This window comes from Dermacentor variabilis, chromosome 10 (assembly GCF_050947875.1).
Source record: "Dermacentor variabilis isolate Ectoservices chromosome 10, ASM5094787v1, whole genome shotgun sequence".
NCBI lineage: Eukaryota > Metazoa > Arthropoda > Arachnida > Ixodida > Ixodidae > Dermacentor > Dermacentor variabilis.
The window spans coordinates 8,998,352-9,019,816 of NC_134577.1; the positions used below are offsets into that span (position 1 = coordinate 8,998,352).

At 44.1% G+C, this 21,465-nt stretch overlaps 1 protein-coding gene and 1 long non-coding RNA gene across 8 annotated transcripts in view; one reads left to right on the top strand and one right to left on the bottom strand.

Moving 5' to 3' along the window:
* LOC142559806 (uncharacterized) overlaps positions 1 to 6,533 on the top strand; it is a 99,604-nt gene extending 93,071 nt beyond the window's left edge. For 4 of the 7 annotated variants that reach the window (XM_075671467.1, XM_075671469.1, XM_075671468.1 and 1 more), the window contains 2 exons: positions 13 to 194; positions 4,399 to 6,533. In XM_075671467.1, the coding sequence (XP_075527582.1) occupies positions 13 to 194; positions 4,399 to 4,798 (582 nt within the window). In that variant the 3' untranslated portion in view covers positions 4,799 to 6,533. The remainder of the gene's footprint in view (positions 1 to 12; positions 195 to 4,398) is intronic. The other 3 variants (XM_075671471.1, XM_075671472.1, XM_075671473.1) reach the window with 1 other exon arrangement.
* Positions 1 to 21,465, bottom strand: part of LOC142559826 (uncharacterized) — a 234,727-nt gene that overhangs the window by 181,431 nt on the left and 31,831 nt on the right. The gene's annotated exons all lie outside the window — the stretch shown is intronic.

Consider the following 21,465-nt stretch of genomic DNA (forward strand, 5'->3'; position numbering starts at 1 on the left):
TGATAACCACAGGGCCAGCAGCTGTCCAAAGAACCCCGCCCTGGAGACGTCCATGGGCACATTGCCATGAAGATCCGGGTGGGAAAGCGTCCCTTGCCGGCGCCTCAACACATTTCTCGGCTCGCTGGCTGGACTCGAACACCGCCTCTGGTGGCATGTTGTCCAGCGTCACAAGGTCGACTGCAGTGTGTAAGGTATATCGTAAAATTCTTTATGCATCATTGTTTTACTTTAGCCTCTTTAATGTGTCTTGTGCTTTCTTTCCGCTTTCCTTCCCTTTTTGTTGTGCTAGACTGCTATCTTCCCCACTTATCTAAGAGTCCTGAGTATGATAATAAACTGCCTATGTGACCTTGTTGCTTTATTTGTGCTTTTAATAAACTGCAATTCGAAACATGCAATCTGTTCACACAAATTTAGTAATGGCGTGAATATATTGCGATGTCAAGACTACTACATATTAATGCTGAAAACGGAAGTTTTCATCGTTAATATAGAACTGTTCATAAAGTTCTCTATTATTAGTTTTATTATTATAATATTAGGTATCTATTAATAATTATTTATTATTCATAAAGAATTATTCGTAATGTATTCTATATTAAATTACTTTCAACTCTGACGCTATTCGATTAGTATTTGATTCGGGTTTGAAAATCATTACTCACACACTCCTATTGAAAGTTAAATACAGGCAAAATAGTGAATGAGAAAGATGAAAGCTGATGTTATGATTGTCCCCAAAATATAGGAGGCACCTATTGTGCTCTTTAAAATCACGTTCAACGACTGCCTGTGACCTGGTGTGCCATTAGCTTTCAGTGGCACTAGTTTTGATAGGCATATATTTTAATAGCCAGGAAGCAACGTAGGCTCATGTTGTTGTCGGAGGGGTTCTAGAAAGCCGGACAAGGATAGTCAATGTAGTAAAACTACGGCAGTAAACCACGTTGCTTGCCGTGGTACACCATGCGACCCCTCAACATAATGCCTCTGGAGAGAAGAAAGAGAAGGTACTGATGTAGAACTGGACACTTCTTTATTTATACACGCGATTAGATGCAAATTAGGTGAACACTTAGTACCCATCCAAATATTCTTGGCTGCTTGCGTCACGGAACTACAGTTCGCAATTAGTACTGGTTGTAATACTACACGCAATGTAAATATACTGTTTGCCTTGCGTGTGCTGCAAGACAAGCCTAAAATGACGTCTACGAGAAAACTTTGCTGGCAAACATGACATGACAAACAAAAGTAATATTGACATTGAGCGAAGACTTCGTATTTACACGAGATCTGGCGCATCGAGGTAACAAAAGCAGATCGAGTCACTGACTATCCATACTCGGGTATCCGCTGTTCTGCGAGAGATTAGTTAACAGACAGAGAAGGCTAATGACATGAAGTCTTTCTATAAAAGTCGTCCAACTGCATATAATTGCTTTATTCGTTGCCGCAGCCTGTGATGCACTCAACTTTCTTTGCCCATTCACCAGCACAGTTGGCAGTATATTACCTCACTCTCCCGTTATCGCACACTCCAGACATTCAACACGGCTTACTGCACACGGCGACCTACCTCGTGTCATCATGGTAAAGATATCATAGGTGGGTTGGTGGATGGTCATGATGACGATTCGCGTCCTGGCGGCCTGTCGCACATACTTGATGAGCATGAAGCCGCCTAGGATGTTCAAGACAGAAATCGGCTGTTCTAGCAATACCATATCTGCATTAACAAACGAAACGTGGCTGCTTGACCGATATAAACATCACTGAAGTTAAATGTGTTATTAGCAGCAGGCTTCATCAGTAGGTAACATTGCGCCCAGAAATGCAATGCATAAGGCTGTGGAAAGTGCTTTTAGCAGTTAGGAGTAGACGACAACATATGGTGCCATTTAATCTCATTGAATGCCACATACATTTTCGCCCAAAGGTCGGAGGTTTGCCTCGCATCGAGTCATGTCGTATGGAGTGCAGCGGATAGCTGGTTTGCATAGACTGCCCAAAGGCGTCGCACCTATTGCCTGGTATGGTAGGGGCAAGGTGGTTTCACATGTTTCATGCTGGTTATGCTATAGAACACTAATGACGACTGCAGAAGTTTATGACACTCATGTGAAAGACAAACCTAAGGCGACGCTATTTTGCACTTCCCTTTATGTGGACCCATGCTATAGTATTTGTCAGTTTATAGTAACCCTGTGGTAATCGATTTTTTATTGAAATAAAGGAATGAACGGTACGAAATTACTCCTGATTGCAGTTTAACGTGGCTGTAACTGTTTAACCTGGTCAAATAGTCAATAAACTCAGAAAGACGAGTATATGTCATTCTCACTGTTGCCTCTGCATTATCCCAGGTCGACCTGACTTCCGTAGCAGCGAGGTGAATAACATCCCTTGCAGTACGCTTATGTCGGGCCACATGTGCCATTTGCGAGCAACGTAGGCGACACAGTGCTCCAGCCTTGCCGGTGACATGAACACTCTGTTGTCATCGTGCAGCCGGCTGCTCCACTTTGGATGTTGGTTGGCCAGGATGTCCAGCAGGGTCGAACCTTCTTACCCTGCATCCTGAAGTGCAAAAATATATTGTTTATGTGTCTCGGCCACTCATATTTGCAGATATGTATCTTTTGCTACCTTTTGACAATATTTTATGCCAGCGATGCGCCGTTTCCAGGATATTTGAAGCTAACAATTAACGATCTCTGGATGTAGATGTGGATGCAAACAAATGCACCACTTTGGTTAATCCGACACGCAAGGCTGCGCGCTAAGACTTATTGGAAATGCAAAATGCCTTAAGTATGTACAAAAGTGATACAAAGAGCGAGTTTCAAGTGCGGAAATCAGCGACAACAAACTCCAAGGCAGCCGCGTTCGCGGACAGAGCTCGGTGCGCCTTTAATGGCCGCACTGCTGGCACAACCGAGCGCTCAGGCTTGCTCATCCAGTGGTCGGTGGGTGCAACGCAGCTTCCAGGTACGGCATTGCTAAAACAAAGATGCCAGCCGCGATCGACGAAACGCGTAACCGACGCACATTCAACATGGGTGCAGGTGCACAAATCAACGGGTTTAAGCCCCGGCTCCCTTCCAAAAAGTTTCCAGCGGCATGGAACAGAGTGCAGCCCATAAAACTGAGAAAGGTGGATTAGTAACGAAAGAATGATGTAAACTGCTTTTCTTTCGTAGGCTGGACATTCTCGGTCGAATCATGAGCATGGGAATAATTTGCTAATAGCGAGCTTAATAAAGCACAATTGGGGGCAGCATCAGCGCAAATCCAAACGAGAACAATCCTGAAATTATTCAAACATTGTTCCGTTTCCAAGTTCACCTGCATTTGTAAATGTGTTTTTCATAAGAGTCCGAAACGTACACTAGGTACTACTAATCCATGTTTAAAACTGACTGCGTAGTAATTAGATTCCATAATTACCTTAACAGGCATGGCAATCGGTTATATTGTGTCTCGGTTTCTATTTATGCTGATGGTGCAATGATTCAGATGTGAAGCGTTGCACAGTAGTAAAAATTGGGTCTTCATGCTAATTTTATGGATTTATTGCACTGGCTAGGAAACGTTTCATTGAACTAGCTTGATGTGTGTCTTGTGATTGGAGCAGACAACAAGCACTCGTCTCTGTATCACAATTTACATACTGTGCCGATTCATTACTTGTACTCATGCTTTTGACACACTTCGGCTGCCTTGACAAAGCACAAGTATGCCATTGACAGGGAAATATATGAAATATTTCGAGTTGTCCGTTAATAAGTCGGGCAATAAAATGGCCTGTCTTTCCATGCTAGAATTGTCCGGCGTGGAGCACGTGGGTTGCAGCGTTCGAAGGTTTTTATAATGTCTAGTCTAGTTGATACGCACTGTTCTATTTGCATCCTTGCTTGACGATGAGCATTCTGATTATAATTATCTTTTTTTTCGTAGACAGCCTAGGGGACGTTCTTGCTTATTTTTCGCGTGTTGTGATGCGTTGTGGTTTGAGTATCACTTGGCTTTTTACCGCCCATTGTGTATTATGTTATCTTTTTTCTGTACCTTTCGCCATACCTTCTCATTAACAATGTAATGGCCCCTTACACATCACTCCGATGAGGAGCCTGTAAGGTACTGTAAATAAATAAATAAATATAGAAAGAAAGGAAAGACGAGAAATAAATTCGTCAATTATACTGAGGTTAGATGCGACTTTAGCTGCGCTAGGAAGCGGGGTCCGTAAATTTCTTCTCGCTCTCCGCAGCACCGACTGTCAGTCGAGCAGTATGCAAATTGCTGATAATTGAGGAAAACGCGAAGCAAGCATTTATTTCTGCCTGAAGGAGTTTCCAGCCCTCTCCATTTTTCTTTTCTTTTTTGTTACAGTTCCAGAGCAGCGTGGCTCACCGGAAGTGGCGATGATGGCGAACATATCCACACCACGAACTTCGGAGAATCCCTCGATTTGGAGCAACCTGATGCGCGGGCCACCGAACTGTCGCTGAACCAGTCTGGAGAGGTTCAGCTCGAACGCCAGGACTCGAACCTGCGTCACAGCAGCCACATTCACTGTCACGACGACGTGGCCATTCGCACCGTTGCTGAAAATTACGACAAACGCGTGGCTCCGCACACAAAAATAAAGTTTGAAAACACCGCTGTCCAGAAGCCCAGAAGAGGACGACTACGACGATGCCGACGACGTGTAACGCCCATGACGTGCAAGATCGCTCACACTTCACGCACCACGGCTCGAACTAATAAGTGTCTGCGGGGTAGGTCCTGACTAGGCTGAGCAGAGTTTGGGGTGGGTCATCGAAGTAGAGCACCGATAACAGGGCGGCTTACAGAGTTATACAGTGGGTAGAGGGAGAGGAACGACAAGGAGTGGAATGTTGGTGGAATGCATGATAATCTGAACGGAAAACCACGTACGACTGCAAAGCTTGGCGATGTTCACAGCAGCGCATGCTATTCGCCTGCTGTGTTTTTTGCAAACCCACCAAGGTGGTTCAGGACCATTTTAAACCTGTGATACATAACGCACCTTCTGTATACTGCGCCGTTTGCGGCTTCTAAATTCAAATTTGTGCAGGTAAAACGTTATAAGCTATATTCGTGGAAGCCAAGTTTCGGTTTTGAATAGCTCAGGAATGTAATTACCAACTACAGCGCTAATTATCTTTACTCACAAATTCTACTATCTTTAGTACAAGTTTGCACTACATAGCGTGAAACCAAAGTTCGACGAATGTAGAACAGTTTTTGAGAATTGCAGGTTTAAGTACTCCCAAGTACTGTTCGTTTCAGTGGTTGGTGCTTTGAACAGCAAACTCGTCAAAGTAGGTGTCTGAAAGCACCAGCCATGGACAACGAAGCCTGGAGTGAGACACGTGACTTCCACTGCAGTATTTACAGTGAGTCTTCACATGGCACAGGATGGGTACGTTAGAGAAAATGAGGGATGCCTTATGAGCGTGCTGCTCCCAACTGGCGTATGTGCAATAGCCGTGTAATAGTCAGTCAGTCAGTCAATCAAACATGCTTGTCTTGCAGGAAGTACACAAAATTTCCCTGCGGGAGGCAGACTAAAGGCGAGAAAGCCTGACGAGGTCTTGGCCCCCTGAAGGTTCAGCCACTCGAATGCACGAATTGCATTGCATGTACTTTCGGGCTGTCTTGTGGTTTTATCGCGTGCTTTTCTTTTGGGTGCTCCACCCTCTTGGTAAGAACAGGTGTGCGTGGTGATTAGCCCAACGCTTTGTTAATGCTGTTTGAAGTTTCTGCCTCTAGAATCGCTGCTTCCTTCCCTCGTGCAGCTACCGTCTTTATGCTCTTACGGACGCTCTTCACGATTTACGAGTCACCGCTAAGACGTTCTGAAAGTGTTTAGATTTCCGTGCCATTGTTGATTTCGACGTACGTGACTCAAAATCACATCCATAACGTATTTTCGTACTCACTGCGTCGTGTGCGCATGTGCACTGCATAAACTAAAGGGTGAGAAGATTCGTTTGCTTATAGGCGGCCTCCTCTTCACTTTATGTGTGTGCGTGTGTCCAAACGATATATTTAAGAGCTTGGAAATAAAATTTCGTTGAATGAAGGCCGTGCGTGTCCATTCTCACTTCGTTTTCCTCACGAATAGTATCTCATACGAAGGACCCGTTCACTACCTACAAAATAGCACGTTCATATTTACGTTGCCGTGTGGAGTTTTCTTTAAGCGTGGACAAAATGGCACCAGCCAAGCGGAGAGGGCAAACAAATGAATTGTTCTGTCAAAGGGATACCTGTTCTAACACCTTCTTATCACCGAACATGGCAGCATGTCACAGCACTTCAATGTAGGAACACTTGCACCCTTTGGTGTGTATATTTTGCACACAATAATAATCATCATCGGCCTTGGTTGCGTTTCCTTTTCTTGAAAACGCTGCCCTCGTTACTTTCCAGTCCAGAACGCTCTGGCAGGCTGACAACGCGCATGCAGTTCGTAACTTGCAAGTACTGGGCTCGCAGCGCTAAAGAAAACAAATGCGGGAAATACAAATGATGGTAATTCTTGTGTGGCAAACATACACCGCAATAGGTGCAATTGTTTGTGGAGTGTACCAAACCGGATCACAAATTGCAACATAATTCAAGCGTGTATAATGGTTCGGCTGCATTCCAGGCACGGCGCTGTTAGTCTCAGCCACTGCAATGTGGACGCAGAGTCTAGCATCGCAGCGCAGCCAACGTGACTGACCGCGGCCGGTGCGCATGAGCGGCTGCCAGCACGCGGATAGAGCATGCGTTATCTCGTCGGCAGAACGGACTATGTGAGCGTAGGCCGCGACAGCGGCCCAGCTGGCCAAGCTACTGGTCGACAAATAAACAGGGTTCGATGTGCCGTTCCGGTAGCCGAGCGGCTTGAGTGTTGAACTCGTATCCTTCAGGACGGTGGTTCGACTCCCGGTGCCTGCATCGTTGAAAAAAAAAAAAAAGGCAGCGATGCGGACGCCGGGGCTCGAAGTGCCATCCATGAAGGTTCGAGGTGGACCATGAAGGCTGGGTCTCGGACCCCAGAGGACCTCCTGCATCGTAGTACTACCGTACGCATGGCCAGTGCGCGGATTGAAGGCGGTGCGGATGTCGGCACTATGACGCAGGTGACCCCCTGGGAGTCACGGTGCCGTACAACTGGGTGCCGGAACTCCAAGTGCCGGAACTGGGAGTTCCGGCACCCAGCTGTACTCTCGGCCGCCGGAATGTGGCGGATAAGAGGGAGTTTTGTGTCATGGTGCACACTATTTCCTCTCGCTATCCCCCGGGTATCCTAAGAGGGTGGATACCTGTTGCTTTTGTGGGAAGTGCGAAGCGCACCCCACGGAGTACAACAGAAGAATAACACCCCTAGAGGAAACCCACCTGTAAGAGACCCCCCCCTTTAAGAGACCTAACCCCACCCCCTAGAGAAAGCGCCGACCCGGCCCGACCGAACCCCCCCCCCCCCCCTAGAGAAAGCCGACCCGGCCCCCACTTCAAAGAGAACCCCTGCTTCGCTCTTTTGCCGCGAGAGGAGCCGACCTTTTTTGCCGCGTGATCTCTATAGAGGTGGGCTCCTCTCGCGGCAAAAGAGCGAAGCAGGGGTTCCCTTAGAAGTGGGGGCCGGGTCGGCTTTCTCTGGGAGGGGGTTCGGTCGGGCCGGGTCGGCGCTTTCTCTAGGGGGTGGGGTTAGGTCTCTTAAAGGTGGGCCGGGTCGGTTTTCTCTATTGGGGGGGGGGGTCTCTTACAGGTGGGTTTCCTCTACGGGTGTTATTCTTCTGTTGTACTCCGTGGGGTGCGCTTCGCACTTCCCACAAAAGCAACAGGTATCCACCCTCTTAGGATACCCGGGGGATAGCGAGAGGAAATAGTGTGCACCATGACACAAAACTCCCTCTTATCCGCCACATTCCGGCGGCCGAGAGTACAGCTGGGTGCCGGAACTCCCAGTTCCGGCACTTGGAGTTCCGGCACCCAGTTGTACGGCACCGTGACTCCCAGGGGGTCACCTGCGTCATAGTGCCGACATCCGCACCGCCTTCAATCCGCGCACTGGCCATGCGTACGGTGGTACTACGATGCAGGAGGTCCTCTGGGGTCCGAGACCCAGCCTTCATGGTCCACCTCGAACCTTCATGGATGGCACTTCGAGCCCCGGCGTCCGCATCGCTGCCTTTTTTTTTTTTCAACGATGCAGGCACCGGGAGTCGAACCACCGTCCTGAAGGATACGAGTTCAACACTCAAGCCGCTCGGCTACCGGAACGGCACATCGAACCCTGTTTATTTGTCGGCCAGTTGCTTGGCCAGCTGGGCCGCTATTGCTGTCTAGCTGGCCACACAGTTCGTTCTGCCGACAACATACCACATGCTCTATCCGCGTGCTCATGTGCGCATTACGCTACACTCTGCGTACACTTTGCAGCAGCGTAGCGGAACTGTATTCGGCGTCACTGAACACGCTGTAGTTATTTGAATCCTTGACCCGGTTTAGTAGCACTGCGAGGAGCGGTTATAGCAAGCTGTTCAATTCCTTTTATGAGAAGACCCACGTCCCCCTTTAACAGAATTAGTTGTCGATTGACTGGCGACACTCGGACGCTTGTCCACGCTGAAAGAAAATGCTAGCGAAGAGAGACCAGACACGCACGGGCGTTAATTCCACACACCGTAACTTTATTTCGAAGCTCTTAACCATTCGTACACCAGCAAAAAGCATTCCTCCGGCCCTTTAAAAACAAAATTGAGGCACGATCAAAAACCGAACATTCTCACCTTAATTTACGCCGTATACATGCGCGCACATGACGCCGAAAGTGCAAATTTCTCACAAATATGACATCGAATTCATTACTAGGACGACAGGTGCCGGGAGTAGAAAGTAACGCTGGCAGGGGAAAACAAACACTATCACAAATTCTTAGTGGCAATTCCGAAGTCCTGGAGATCGTAAAACCCAGAAGGCTGTATCTGTGCGAGAAAACGAAACCCATTCTAGAGGTACGTTTGGAACAGCTTAACGGAAGCCTCCGGCCATAGAGTTTCTCACTACATAACCTAGAGGGAAATCTGGCGCTGCTGCGCTGTGGTATGCATGGGAATGCCGGTATATGGTGGATTCAGATTGGCATCGTTCTCGTAGAGGCAGGACACTTTGAAGATGCGCTTGGCAAGTACCGTTCCGTCTGTCACAATGATTCATTTTCTACTAGAACAGCACGTGAAAAGCTGTTTTAGCTTATTACGCGAAAACATGTCTTGTTTAACTATGAGAACTTCTTATTGTGCGTACGACTACATGTTCCGTAAAAAGTATCAGCGGGCCGCTAAAGTTGGAGGACAGACGACAAGGTTCGCGCTCGCTTGGAAACAGTTGGTCGTCTGTTCTTGCTTTTCTTCGCTTGGTCATGCATCGTGGGAGAGTACAGATGTAATATGCGTGAATGGAAACATTTTATGAAGATTTTACTTGGAGAACGCGTTATTTGCGTAGCCATATCCACGTTTTAGACGAAGCCTCTTACAACACCAGCCAACACCAGCCTCGCAGACACATATACCGTCATTCCCATGACGGCACGGTGCCCCTTTAAGAAACTCCCATAGACGGTGGCGCCAGATCACCCTCTAGGTGTTATAGTGAGAAACTCTGCCTCCGGCTAATAAGCATGGCTGTTCGCGAGGATTGTGGAACGCGAGACACAAGTACGCGAAAAACTACAGAACAGCTCGAAAGTACTTCCGATGCTCAACAAGCTTTTTCGTTCTTATACGGCGATTGCTTAACATCCTAATGTCACGCGTAAGTTTGCCTGCTACACAACACAGGCGCCAGTTCAGAGTGATAAATTATCCAGACGTCTTCTATTCTACTCAACCTGCGGTATGCCTCCCAGACGAACTCCAAATTTTGCAGTAGCGTGGTGTGGTGTCCTTTCAGGCTTCGCTATCCATTGCTGCAGTTTTTCAAGTACTTACTTCGACGAGTTCGCTGTTCAGAGCATCCAACAACACCGACACCAAACGTATTTGGGCGCACTAAACACTGCAATGCCCAAACAGCGCTTTACACGAAATAAGTACAACTTGATTTCTCGCCATGGAGCGCAAAGTTATACTGAAGATAGCTTCAGCAAACATAACGAGCACTGCAGCTAGTAGTTGCTTTCCTAAGCTGTTCACGTGTGAAACTCCGCTGCAATATATGTCGCTACTTCTGTTTCACGTGCAGAAATTTGAAATTCAGTCTCGAACGGCGCAGTAATCATTGCATTGAGTTATGCATTGCAGGGTTAAAAAGGATCCTGAACGAAGCTCTTCGCTTATTGAACAACAGTAGGCGACTAACATACGCCACCGCGAAAGTCTCCGGCAAATTTTGCAGTCGTACGTGGGTTTTTCGTTATTTCAGCTAGTCATGCACTCGACCAACATTCCACTCCTTGTCATCCCCTCCCCCCTTCACCAACTAGATAACTCGGTAAGCCGCCGTGCTATCGGTGCTCTATTTCGAAGACCCGCCCGTAACTCACCTCAAGCTACCCAGGACGTACCCCGGAAACACTTATTAGTTCGAGTCGTGGTACGTGAAGTGTAAGACATCTTGCACGTCATGGGCGTTAAACGTCGCCATCGTCGTCGTCTTCTGGCCTTTTGGCCTGCGGTGTTTTCAGACTTTATTTTTGTGTGTGCGGAACCAAGCGCTTGTCGTACTTTTCAGCAACGGTGCGAATGGCCACGTCATCGTGACAGTGAAACTGGACTCGCTGACGCGAGTTCGAGACCTGGCGTTCGAGCTGAACCTCTCCAGTCTGGGTCAGCGGCTGCTCGGTGGCTCGCGCACCAGGTTGCTTCAGATCGAGGGATTCTCCGAAGTCCGTGGTGGGGAGATCCTCGCCATCATCGCCACTTCCGGTGAGCACGCTGCTCTGGAACTAACAAAAAAAAAGGAAAAGAAAAATTGAGTGGGCTGGCAACTTCTTCAGGCAGAAATCAATGCTTCCCGCGTGTTTTCCTCAGTTGTCAGGAATTCGCATACTGTTCGATGCCAAGTTAGTGCTATGGAAAGTGGAAGGGCGAAATTTACAGACCCTGCTTCCTAGCGCCGCTTACGCAGGATATAGCCCAATTATAGTCCGTTTTATTTATGTATTTAATTTTTTATTTATTTGCAGTATCTAACAGGCTGCTGATCGGATCAATATGTAAGGGGGCTTTACGTGGTTAGTAATATGGTGACGAGTACTGAAAGAAACATACATATATTGGCTATGTACGAAAAATAATACAATCCCAATGCTCTTCATCAAGCGAATACACAACAGAGTTCATATAAGCTAGACGACTGGACATTATCTAAACTTTTGAACGCCACAACGTTCTCGTGCTGTTGCGCATGCATCTAGTCGGCGTTTCGTTTCAAAAGCACAGATCGACCCACGTGCTACATAGGGAACAATTCCAGCCAGAATATATACGCCATTTCATGGCCCGCCTTATTAATTGCAAAGAACTGAATATTTCAAATAGGAACCTGTCAGTGGCACGCTGCTCATTTGTGAAGCGAGCCAGTGTGTGTCAAAAGCACGAGTCCAAGTAATGAATCGGCGGAGTACGAATTCCGATACAGAAACGAGTGCTTCTTATCCGCTCCGATTGCAAGGCTCACATTAAGCTAGCTGAAGATGTTTCATACGCAGACCCGCAATTACGCACTGTTAACTTGAGGGCCTAAGTTTAGCCAATGGGCTTTAACTAGATTTTAATTCGGAACCACTGTACCATCAGCATAAATACAAACCTGATCAGAAAATAACCGAATCGAATTTCTGGTGAGGTAGGTACATGGAATTGCTATGTAGCCTCTGTTTAAGCATGTAGCAGTAGTCTTTAGTGTAGGTTTTGGTGTCTTAATTCAAATCGCATAAACAAATACAGGTGAACTTGGGAACGGGACGATATGCCCGAGTATTTTCAGAATTGTTCACGTTTGAAACTACGCTGATGCTGCCCCCAATTGTGATTTACTTGCTTATTTTTACTTACTTTTTTACTTACTTACTTTTTTTACTTGCTTACTTATTTACTAGCAAATTATTCCGAAGCTCAGGATTAGACCGAAAATGTTCAGCTCACCAAGGAAAAGTAGTTTACAGCATGCGTTCGTTTCTAATCCGACTTTTTCACTTTTCTTTGCTGCGCTCTGTCGCATGCCGCTGGCAACGCTTTGGAAGGGAGCCGGGGCTTTCGCCCTTCGATTTGTGGAGCTGCACGCATGTTGAGTCTGCATTGGTTACGCGTTTCGTCGATCGCGACTGGCTTCTTCATGGAAGCAATGTCGTACCTGGAAGCCACGTCGCAATCATCGACCACCGGATGAGCAAGCCTGAGCGCGCTCTCGTGCCAGCAATGCGGCCGTTAAAGGCGTGCTGAGTTCCGTCTGCGGACGCGGCTGCCTTAGAGTTTGTTGTCGCTGATTTCACCAGTTGGAACTCGCTCTGTATAATTTTTACACATACTTTAGACCTTTCGCATATTGAATAAGTCTTAGCGCGCAGCCTTGCGAGTCAGATTAACCGAAGCGGTGCATTTGTTTACATTGACATCTACATCCACGGGTCGTTGATTGTTAGCGTGAAATGTAGAAACGGTGCATCGCTGACATGAAATGTGAAAACGTAGCAAAACGTACACATCTGCAAATATCAGCGGCCGAGTCAATTAAACAAAATACTTTTGCACTTAAAAACACTGAGCAAGAAGGTTCAACCTTGCTGGACATCATGGCCAACCGACGTCCAAAGTGGAGCATCCGGCTGCGCAAGGACAGCAGAGTGTGCTCCAGCTTTGCCAGTGGCGTGAACACTGTGGCACCTACGTTGCTCGCAACTGCAACATGTGGCTTGAGATGAGCATGCTTCAGGAGATGTTCAACTCACTGCTGCAGAAGTCCGCTCGACCTGGGATGATGCCAAGGCAACAGTGAGAATGACATATACTCGTATTTCTGAGTTTATTGAATAATTGACCAGGCTAAACAGTTACCGCCACATTAGAGAGCAATCAGAAGTAATTTTGCGTCGTTCATTCCTTTATTTCAATAAACAACGGATTACCACAGGGGTACTGTATGGTCTGGCAAACACTACAGTATGTGTCCATATAAAAGCTAGTGCAAAAGAGCGATACCTTTAGGTTTGTCTTTCACATGACTGTCAAAACCTTTTGCAGTCGTTATTAGTGTTATATAGCATAACCAGCATGAAACATTTGAAACAACTTTGGCCCTACAATACACCAGGTAATAGGTGCGACGCCTGTGGGCAGTCTATGCAAACCACCTACCCGCTGTTCTTTATACGACATGACTCGATGCGAGGCAAACCCCCGACCTCTGTGCAGAGCTGTCAGTGGCATTCCATGACAATAAATGGCACCATATGTTCTCGCCTACTCTTAACTGCTAATAGCACTTGCCAATGCCTATTGGATTGCATTTCCGGGCGAAATGTCTACTGATGATGATGCCTGCTGCTGATGACACATTTAACTTCAGTGATGTTTATCTCCTTCATGCAGATGTAGCCTTGCTAAACCAACCCATTTTTGACTGACGTTCTAAACTGATTTTGTCCAACAGGCCACCAGGGCGGGCATCGTCATCATGACGGTCCATCCATCCAACTATGACATCTTCACCATAACGACGCGAGGTAGATCGCCGTCTGCAGTAAACAGCCGTGTCGATAGGCACACTACTTTAATATACTGCCAACTGCGTTGGTGGATAGGCAAAGAAAGTTGACGGCATCACATGCTCCCATAAAGCTAGGGCTAAAATTAAACAATTAAATCTAGCTGGACGATTTTTATCGAAAGAATAATTCACAGACAGAGAAGTCAGATGACATGCAATGTCACTCATTCATTCATGAGTGAATGTCATTCCCCCTTAAGAGAGAGAGAGCAAATGATAAATGAAAGGTAGGGAGGTTAACCAGGACTGAGCCCGGTTGGCTACTCTACACTGGGGAAAGGGAAAAGGGGACGGAAAGTTTAAAAGAAGAGAAAGTCTACTGGGGATATCGTTAGTACACTTTTAGTGACTTTTCATTACGTGATGAATAAACTTGTTTGTGTACATTACATTGCGCTTTAACATCAGAAGCATATAGCCCTTAAAATAATCTCTCCGGTTGCTTTATAAAATCAAACAGCTCAGATTCAACGCATAGATCATTCCTCCTGGAAAAAAATTTTATTGACAATGATTTACGCGATGAATTAACGAATTTGCGTAAGTTACTTTCCGCGTTAAAAGCAAAAGCCTATAAGCATATAAATATTCTCTCCGCCTTACTTTATAATTTCTCACAGCTAAATTCCATACATAAATCATTCCACCAGCAAATGCCTTTTTAATGACAATTATTTACGTGACGAATAAACGCTTCTGCGTAAATTACTTTCCGTTTAGAAGCAGAGGCCTATAACACTTGAGAATATTTTCTTCGCCGTGTTTTATAACTTCTAACAGCTAAGATTCAAAGCATAGATCATTCCACCAGCAAATGCACTTTTATGGACAATTACCTACGCGATAAAAAAAAAACAAATTTCCATAGGTTACCTTCCACGTTAAAGCCAGAAGCCTATAGCCCTTATAGAATAATATTTACGCTTACTTTCAAAGTTCCATCATCTCAGATTCTACGCATAGACCATTCCCCAGGAAATAATCTATTACTGACAATTATTTACTCGATGAATAACCGAATTTCTGTAAATAACTTTCCGCGTTAAAACAAGAAGCTATAGCCCCTTAGAAGCTTTAAAACACGGTGGAGAGATTATTCTAACAGATCAGATTCAACGCATAGATCATTCCTCCAGTAAATGCACTTTCACTGAAAATTACGCGATAAAAAAACGAATTTGCAGAAATTACTTTCCGTGTTAAAAGCAGAATCCTATAGCCCTTTAGGGTAATCTCTCCATTTGCTTTATAACTTCTAACAACTAAGATTGACAGCATAGATCATTCCCCCAGATAATAAACTTTTACTGACAAATATTTAGGCGACAATTAAACGAAATTGCATAAATTGGCTTCCCCTTTAAAAGCATACGCCTATAGCCTTTAGAATAGTCCTTTATCACTTTTCCTAACAACTCAAATTCAACGCATAAAGTATTTCCACCTGAAAGTCACTTTTTCACACAATTATTCACGCGATGAATAAACGAATTTGCGCAAATTAGTTTCCCCGTTAGAAGTAGAACGCGTTAGCCCTTTAGAATATTAGCGCCAATGTGTTCTATCGCTTTTCCTAAGAAGCTAAGATTCAACGCATAGATCAATCCCACCTGAAATTCACTTTCTGAGACGATTATTTACTCGACTAACAAACGAATTTCCACAAAATATTTGCCACGTAAAAAGGAGAAGCCTCTAGCCCTTTAGAAAATTAACGCTACCTCTTTATCACTTTTCCTAACAGCGCCCAATCAACGCATAGATCATTCCCACCCTCAAGTCCCCTTTTCAGACAATTATTTGAACGATGAATAAACGAATTTGCGCAAATTAGTTTCCCCGTTAGAAGAAAAACGCGTTAGCCCTTTCGAATATTAGCGCCACTGTGTTCTATCGCTTTTCCTAACAGCTCAGATTCAACGCATAGATCATTCCCATCTGAAAGTCACTTTCTGAGACAATTATTTACTCAACTAACAAACAAATTTCCACTAATAATTTGCCACGTAAGAAGGAGAAGCCTCTAGCCCTTTAGAAAATTAACGCTAACTCTTTATCACTTTTCCTAACAGCGCCGAATCAACGCATAGATCATTCCCATCCTCAAGTCCCTTTTTCAGACAATTATTTAAGCGATGAAAAAACGAATTTGCGCAAATTACTTTCCCCGTTAGGAGCAGAACGCATTAGCCCTTTAGAATATTAGCGCCAATGTGTTATATCGCTTTTCCTAACAGCTCAGATTCAACTCATAGATCAATCCCACCTGAAAGTCACTTTCTGAGACAACTATTTACTCGACTAACAAAGGAATTTCCAAAAATAGTTTACCACGTAAAAAGGAGAAGCCTCTAGCCCTATAGAATATTAACGCGAACTCTATCACTTTTCCTAACAGCGCCGAATCAACGCATAGATCATTCCTACCCTCAGGTCCTTTTTTCAAACAATTATTTAAGCGATGAAAAAACGAATTTGCGCAAATTAGTTTCCCCGTTAGGAGCAGAACGCATTAGCCCTTTAGAATATTAGCGCCAATGTGTTCTATCGCTTTTCCTAACAGCTCTGATTCAACGCATAGATCAATCCCACCTGAAAGTCACTTTCTGAGACAACTATTTACTCGACTAACAAACGAATTTCGAAAAATAATTTGCCACGTAAAAAGGAGAAGCCTCTAGCCCTATAGAATATTAACGCGACCTCTATCACTTTTCCTAACAGCGCCGAATCAACGCATAGACCATTCCTACCCTAAGGTCCCTTTTTCAAGCAATTATTTAAGCGATGAAAAAACGAATTTGCGCAAATTAGTTTCCCCGTTAGGAGCAGAACGCATTAGCCCTTTAGAATATTAGCGCCAATGTGTTCTATCGCTTTTCCTAACAGCTCTGATTCAACGCATAGATCAATCCCACCTGAAAGTCACTTTCTGAAACAAATATTTACTCGACTAACAAACGAATTTCCAAAAATAAGTTACCACGTAAAAAGGAGAAGCCTCTAGCCCTATAGAATATTAACGCGACCTCTATCACTTTTCCTAACAGCGCCGAATCAACCCATAGATCATTCCTACCCTAAGGTCCCTTTTTCAAGCAATTATTTAAGCGAAGGAAAAACGAATTTGCGCAAAAAAGTTTCCCCGTTAGGAGCAGAACGCATTAGCTCTTTAGAATATTAGCGCCAATGTGTTCTATCGCTTTTCCTAACAGCTCTGATTCAACGCATAGATCAATCCCACCTGAAAGTCACTTTCTGAGACAACTATTTACTCGACTAAAAACGAATATCCAAAAATAAGTTACCACGTAAAAAGGAGAAGCCTCTAGCCCTATAGAATATTAACGCGACCTCTATCACTTTTCCTAACAGCGCCGAATCAACGCATAGACCATTCCTACCCTAAGGTCCCTTTTTCAAGCAATTATTTAAGCGATGAAAAAACGAATTTGCGCAAATTAGTTTCCCCGTTAGGAGCAGAACGCATTAGCCCTTTAGAATATTAGCGCCAATGTGTTCTATCGCTTTTCCTAACAGCTCTGATTCAACGCATAGATCAATCCCACCTGAAAGTCACTTTCTGAAACAAATATTTACTCGACTAACAAACGAATTTCCAAAAATAAGTTACCACGTAAAAAGGAGAAGCCTCTAGCCCTATAGAATATTAACGCGACCTCTATCACTTTTCCTAACAGCGCCGAATCAACCCATAGATCATTCCTACCCTAAGGTCCCTTTTTCAAGCAATTATTTAAGCGAAGGAAAAACGAATTTGCGCAAAAAAGTTTCCCCGTTAGGAGCAGAACGCATTAGCTCTTTAGAATATTAGCGCCAATGTGTTCTATCGCTTTTCCTAACAGCTCTGATTCAACGCATAGATCAATCCCACCTGAAAGTCACTTTCTGAGACAACTATTTACTCGACTAAAAACGAATATCCAAAAATAAGTTACCACGTAAAAAGGAGAAGCCTCTAGCCCTATAGAATATTAACGCGACCTCTATCACTTTTCCTAACAGCGCCGAATCAACGCATAGATCATTCCTACCCTAAGGTCCCTTTTTCAAGCAATTATTTAAGCGGAGGAAAAACGAATTTGCGCAAAAAAGTTTCCCCGTTAGGAGCAGAACGCATTAGCTCTTTAGAATATTAGCGCCAATGTGTTCTATCGCTTTTCCTAACAGCTCTGATTCAACGCATAGATCAATCCCACCTGAAAGTCACTTTCTGAGACAAATATTTACTCGACTAACAAACTAATTTCGAAAAATAATTTGCCACGTAAAAAGGAGAAGCCTCTAGCCCTATAGAATATTAACGCGACCTCTATCACTTTTCCTAACAGTGCCGAATCAACGCATAGATCATTCCTACCCTAAGGTCCCTTTTTCAAGCAATCATTTAAGCGAAGGAAAAACGAATTTGCGCAAAAAGGTTTCCCCGTTAGGAGCAGAACGCATTAGCCCTTTAGAATATTAGCGCCAATGTGTTCTATCGCTTTTCCTAACAGCTCTGATCTAACGCATATATCAATCCCACCTGAAAGTCACTTTCTGAGACAAATATTTACTCGACTAACAAACGAATTTTGAAAAATAATTTGCCACGTAAAAAGGAGAAGCCTCTAGGCCTATAGAATATTAATGCGACCTCTATCACTTTTCCTAACAGCGCCGAATCAACGCATAATCATTCCTACCCTAAGGTCCCTTTTTCAAGCAATTATTTAAGCGAAGGAAAAACGAATTTGCGCAAAAAAGTTTCCCCGTTAGGAGCAGAACGCATTAGCTCTTTAGAATATTAGCGCCAATGTGTTCTATCGCTTTTCCTAACAGCTCTGATTCAACGCATAGATCAATCCCACCTGAAAGTCACTTTCTGAGACAAATATTTACTCGACTAACAAACGAATTTCGAAAAATAATTTGCCACGTAAAAAGGAGAAGCCTCTAGCCCTATGAATATTAACGCGACCTCTATCACTTTTCCTAACAGTGCCGAATCAACGCATAGATCATTCCTACCCTAAGGTCCCCTTTTCAGACAATTATTTGAGCGATGAATAAACGAATTTGCGCAAATTAGTTTCCCCGTTAGAAGAAAAACGCGCTAGCCCTTTCGAATATTAGCGCCACTGTGTTCTATCGCTTTTCCTAACAGCTCAGATTCAACGCATAGATCATTCCCATCTGAAAGTCACTTTCTGAGAATTATTTACTCGACTAACAAACAAATTTCCACTAATAATTTGCCACGTAAGAAGGAGAAGCCTCCAGCCCTTTAGAAAATTAACGCTAACTCTTTATCACTTTTCCTAACAGCGCCGAATCAACGCATAGATCATTCCCATCCTCAAGTCCCTTTTTCAGACAATTATTTAAGCGATGAGTAAACGAATTTGCGCAAATTAGTTTCCCCGTTAGAAGCAGAACGCGTTAGTCCTTTCGAGTATTAGTGCCACTGTGTTCTATCGCTTTTCCTAACAGCTCAGATTACACGCATAGATCAATCCCACCTGAAAGTCACTTTCTGAGACAAATATTTACTCGACTAACAAACGAATTTCCAAAAATAATTTACCACGTAAAAAGGAGAAGCCTCTAGCCCTATAGAATATTAACGCGACCTCTATCACTTTTCCTAACAGCGCCGAATCAACGCATAGATCATTCCTACCCTCAGGTCCCTTTTTCAAGCAATTATTTAAGCGATGAAACAACGAATTTGCGGAAATTAGTTTCCCCGTTTGGAGCAGAACGCATTAGCCCTTTAGAATATTAGCGCCAATGTGTTCTATCGCTTTTCCTAACAGCTCAGATTCAACGCATAGATCAATCCCACCTGAAAGTCACTTTCTGAGACAACTATTTACTCGACTAACAAACGAATTTCCAAAAATAATTTGCCACGTAAAAAGGAGAAGCCTCTAGCCCTATAGAATATTAATGCGGCCTCTATAACTTTTCCTAACAGCGCCGAATCAACGCATAGATCATTCCTACCCTCACTTCCCTTTTTCAAGCAATTATTTAAGCGATGAAAAAACGAATTTGCGCAAATTACTTTACCCGTTAGGAGCAGAACGCATTAGCCCTTTAGAATATTAGCGCCAATGTGTTATATCGCTTTTCCTAACAGCTCAGATTCAACTCATAGATCAATCCCACCTGAAAGTCACTTTCTGAGACAACTATTTACTCGACTAACAAAGGAATTTCCAAAAATAGCTTACCACGTAAAAAGGAGAAGCCTCTAGCCCTATAGAATATTAACACGAACTCTATCACTTTTCCTAACAGCGCCGAATCAACGCATAGATCATTCCTACACTCAGGTCCTTTTTTCAAACAATTATTTAAGCGATGAAAAAACGAATTTGCGCAAATTAGTTTCCCCGTTAGGAACAGAACGCATTAGCCCTTTAGAATATTAGCGCCAATGTGTTCTATAGCTTTTCCTAACAGCTCTGATTCAACGCATAGATCAATCCCACCAGAAAGTCACTTTCTGAGACAACTATTTACTCGACTAACAAACGAATTTCGAAAAATAATTTGCCACGTAAAAAGGAGAAGCCTCTAGCCCTATAGAATATTAACGCGACCTCTATCACTTTTCCTAACAGCGCCGAATCAACGCATAGACCATTCCTACCCTAAGGTCCCTTTTTCAAGCAATTATTTAAGCGATGAAAAAACGAATTTGCGCAAATTAGTTTCCCCGTTAGGAGCAGAACGCATTAGCCCTTTAGAATATTAGCGCCAATGTGTTCTATCGCTTTTCCTAACAGCTCTGATTTAACGCATAGATCAATCCCACCTGAAAGTCACTTTCTGAGACAACTATTTACTCGACTAAAAACGAATATCCAAAAATAAGTTACCACGTAAAAAGGAGAAGCCTCTAGCCCTATAGAATATTAACGCGACCTCTATCACTTTTCCTAACAGCGCCGAATCAACGCATAGATCATTCCTACCCTAAGGTCCCTTTTTCAAGCAATTATTTAAGCGAAGGAAAAACGAATTTGCGCAAAAAAGTTTCCCCGTTAGGAGCAGAACGCATTAGCTCTTTAGAATATTAGCGCCAATGTGTTCTATCGCTTTTCCTAACAGCTCAGATTCAACTCATAGATCAATCCCACCTGAAAGTCACTTTCTGAGACAACTATTTACTCGAATAACAAAGGAATTTCCAAAAATAGTTTACCACGTAAAAAGGAGAAGCCTCTAGCCCTATAGAATATTAACGCGAACTCTATCACTTTTCCTAACAGCGCCGAATCAACGCATAGATCATTCCTACACTCAGGTCCTTTTTTCAAACAATTATTTAAGCGATGAAAAAACGAATTTGCGCAAATTAGTTTCCCCGTTAGGAGCAGAACGCATTAGCCCTTTAGAATATTAGCGCCAATGTGTTCTATCGCTTTTCCTAACAGCTCAGATTCAACGCATAGATCAATCCCACCTGAAAGTCACTTTCTGAGACAACTATTTACTCGACTAACAAACGAATTTCCAAAAATAATTTGCCACGTAAAAAGGAGAAGCCTCTAGCCCTATAGAATATTAATGCGGCCTCTATAACTTTTCCTAACAGCGCCGAATCAACGCATAGATCATTCCTACCCTCACTTCCCTTTTTCAAGCAATTATTTA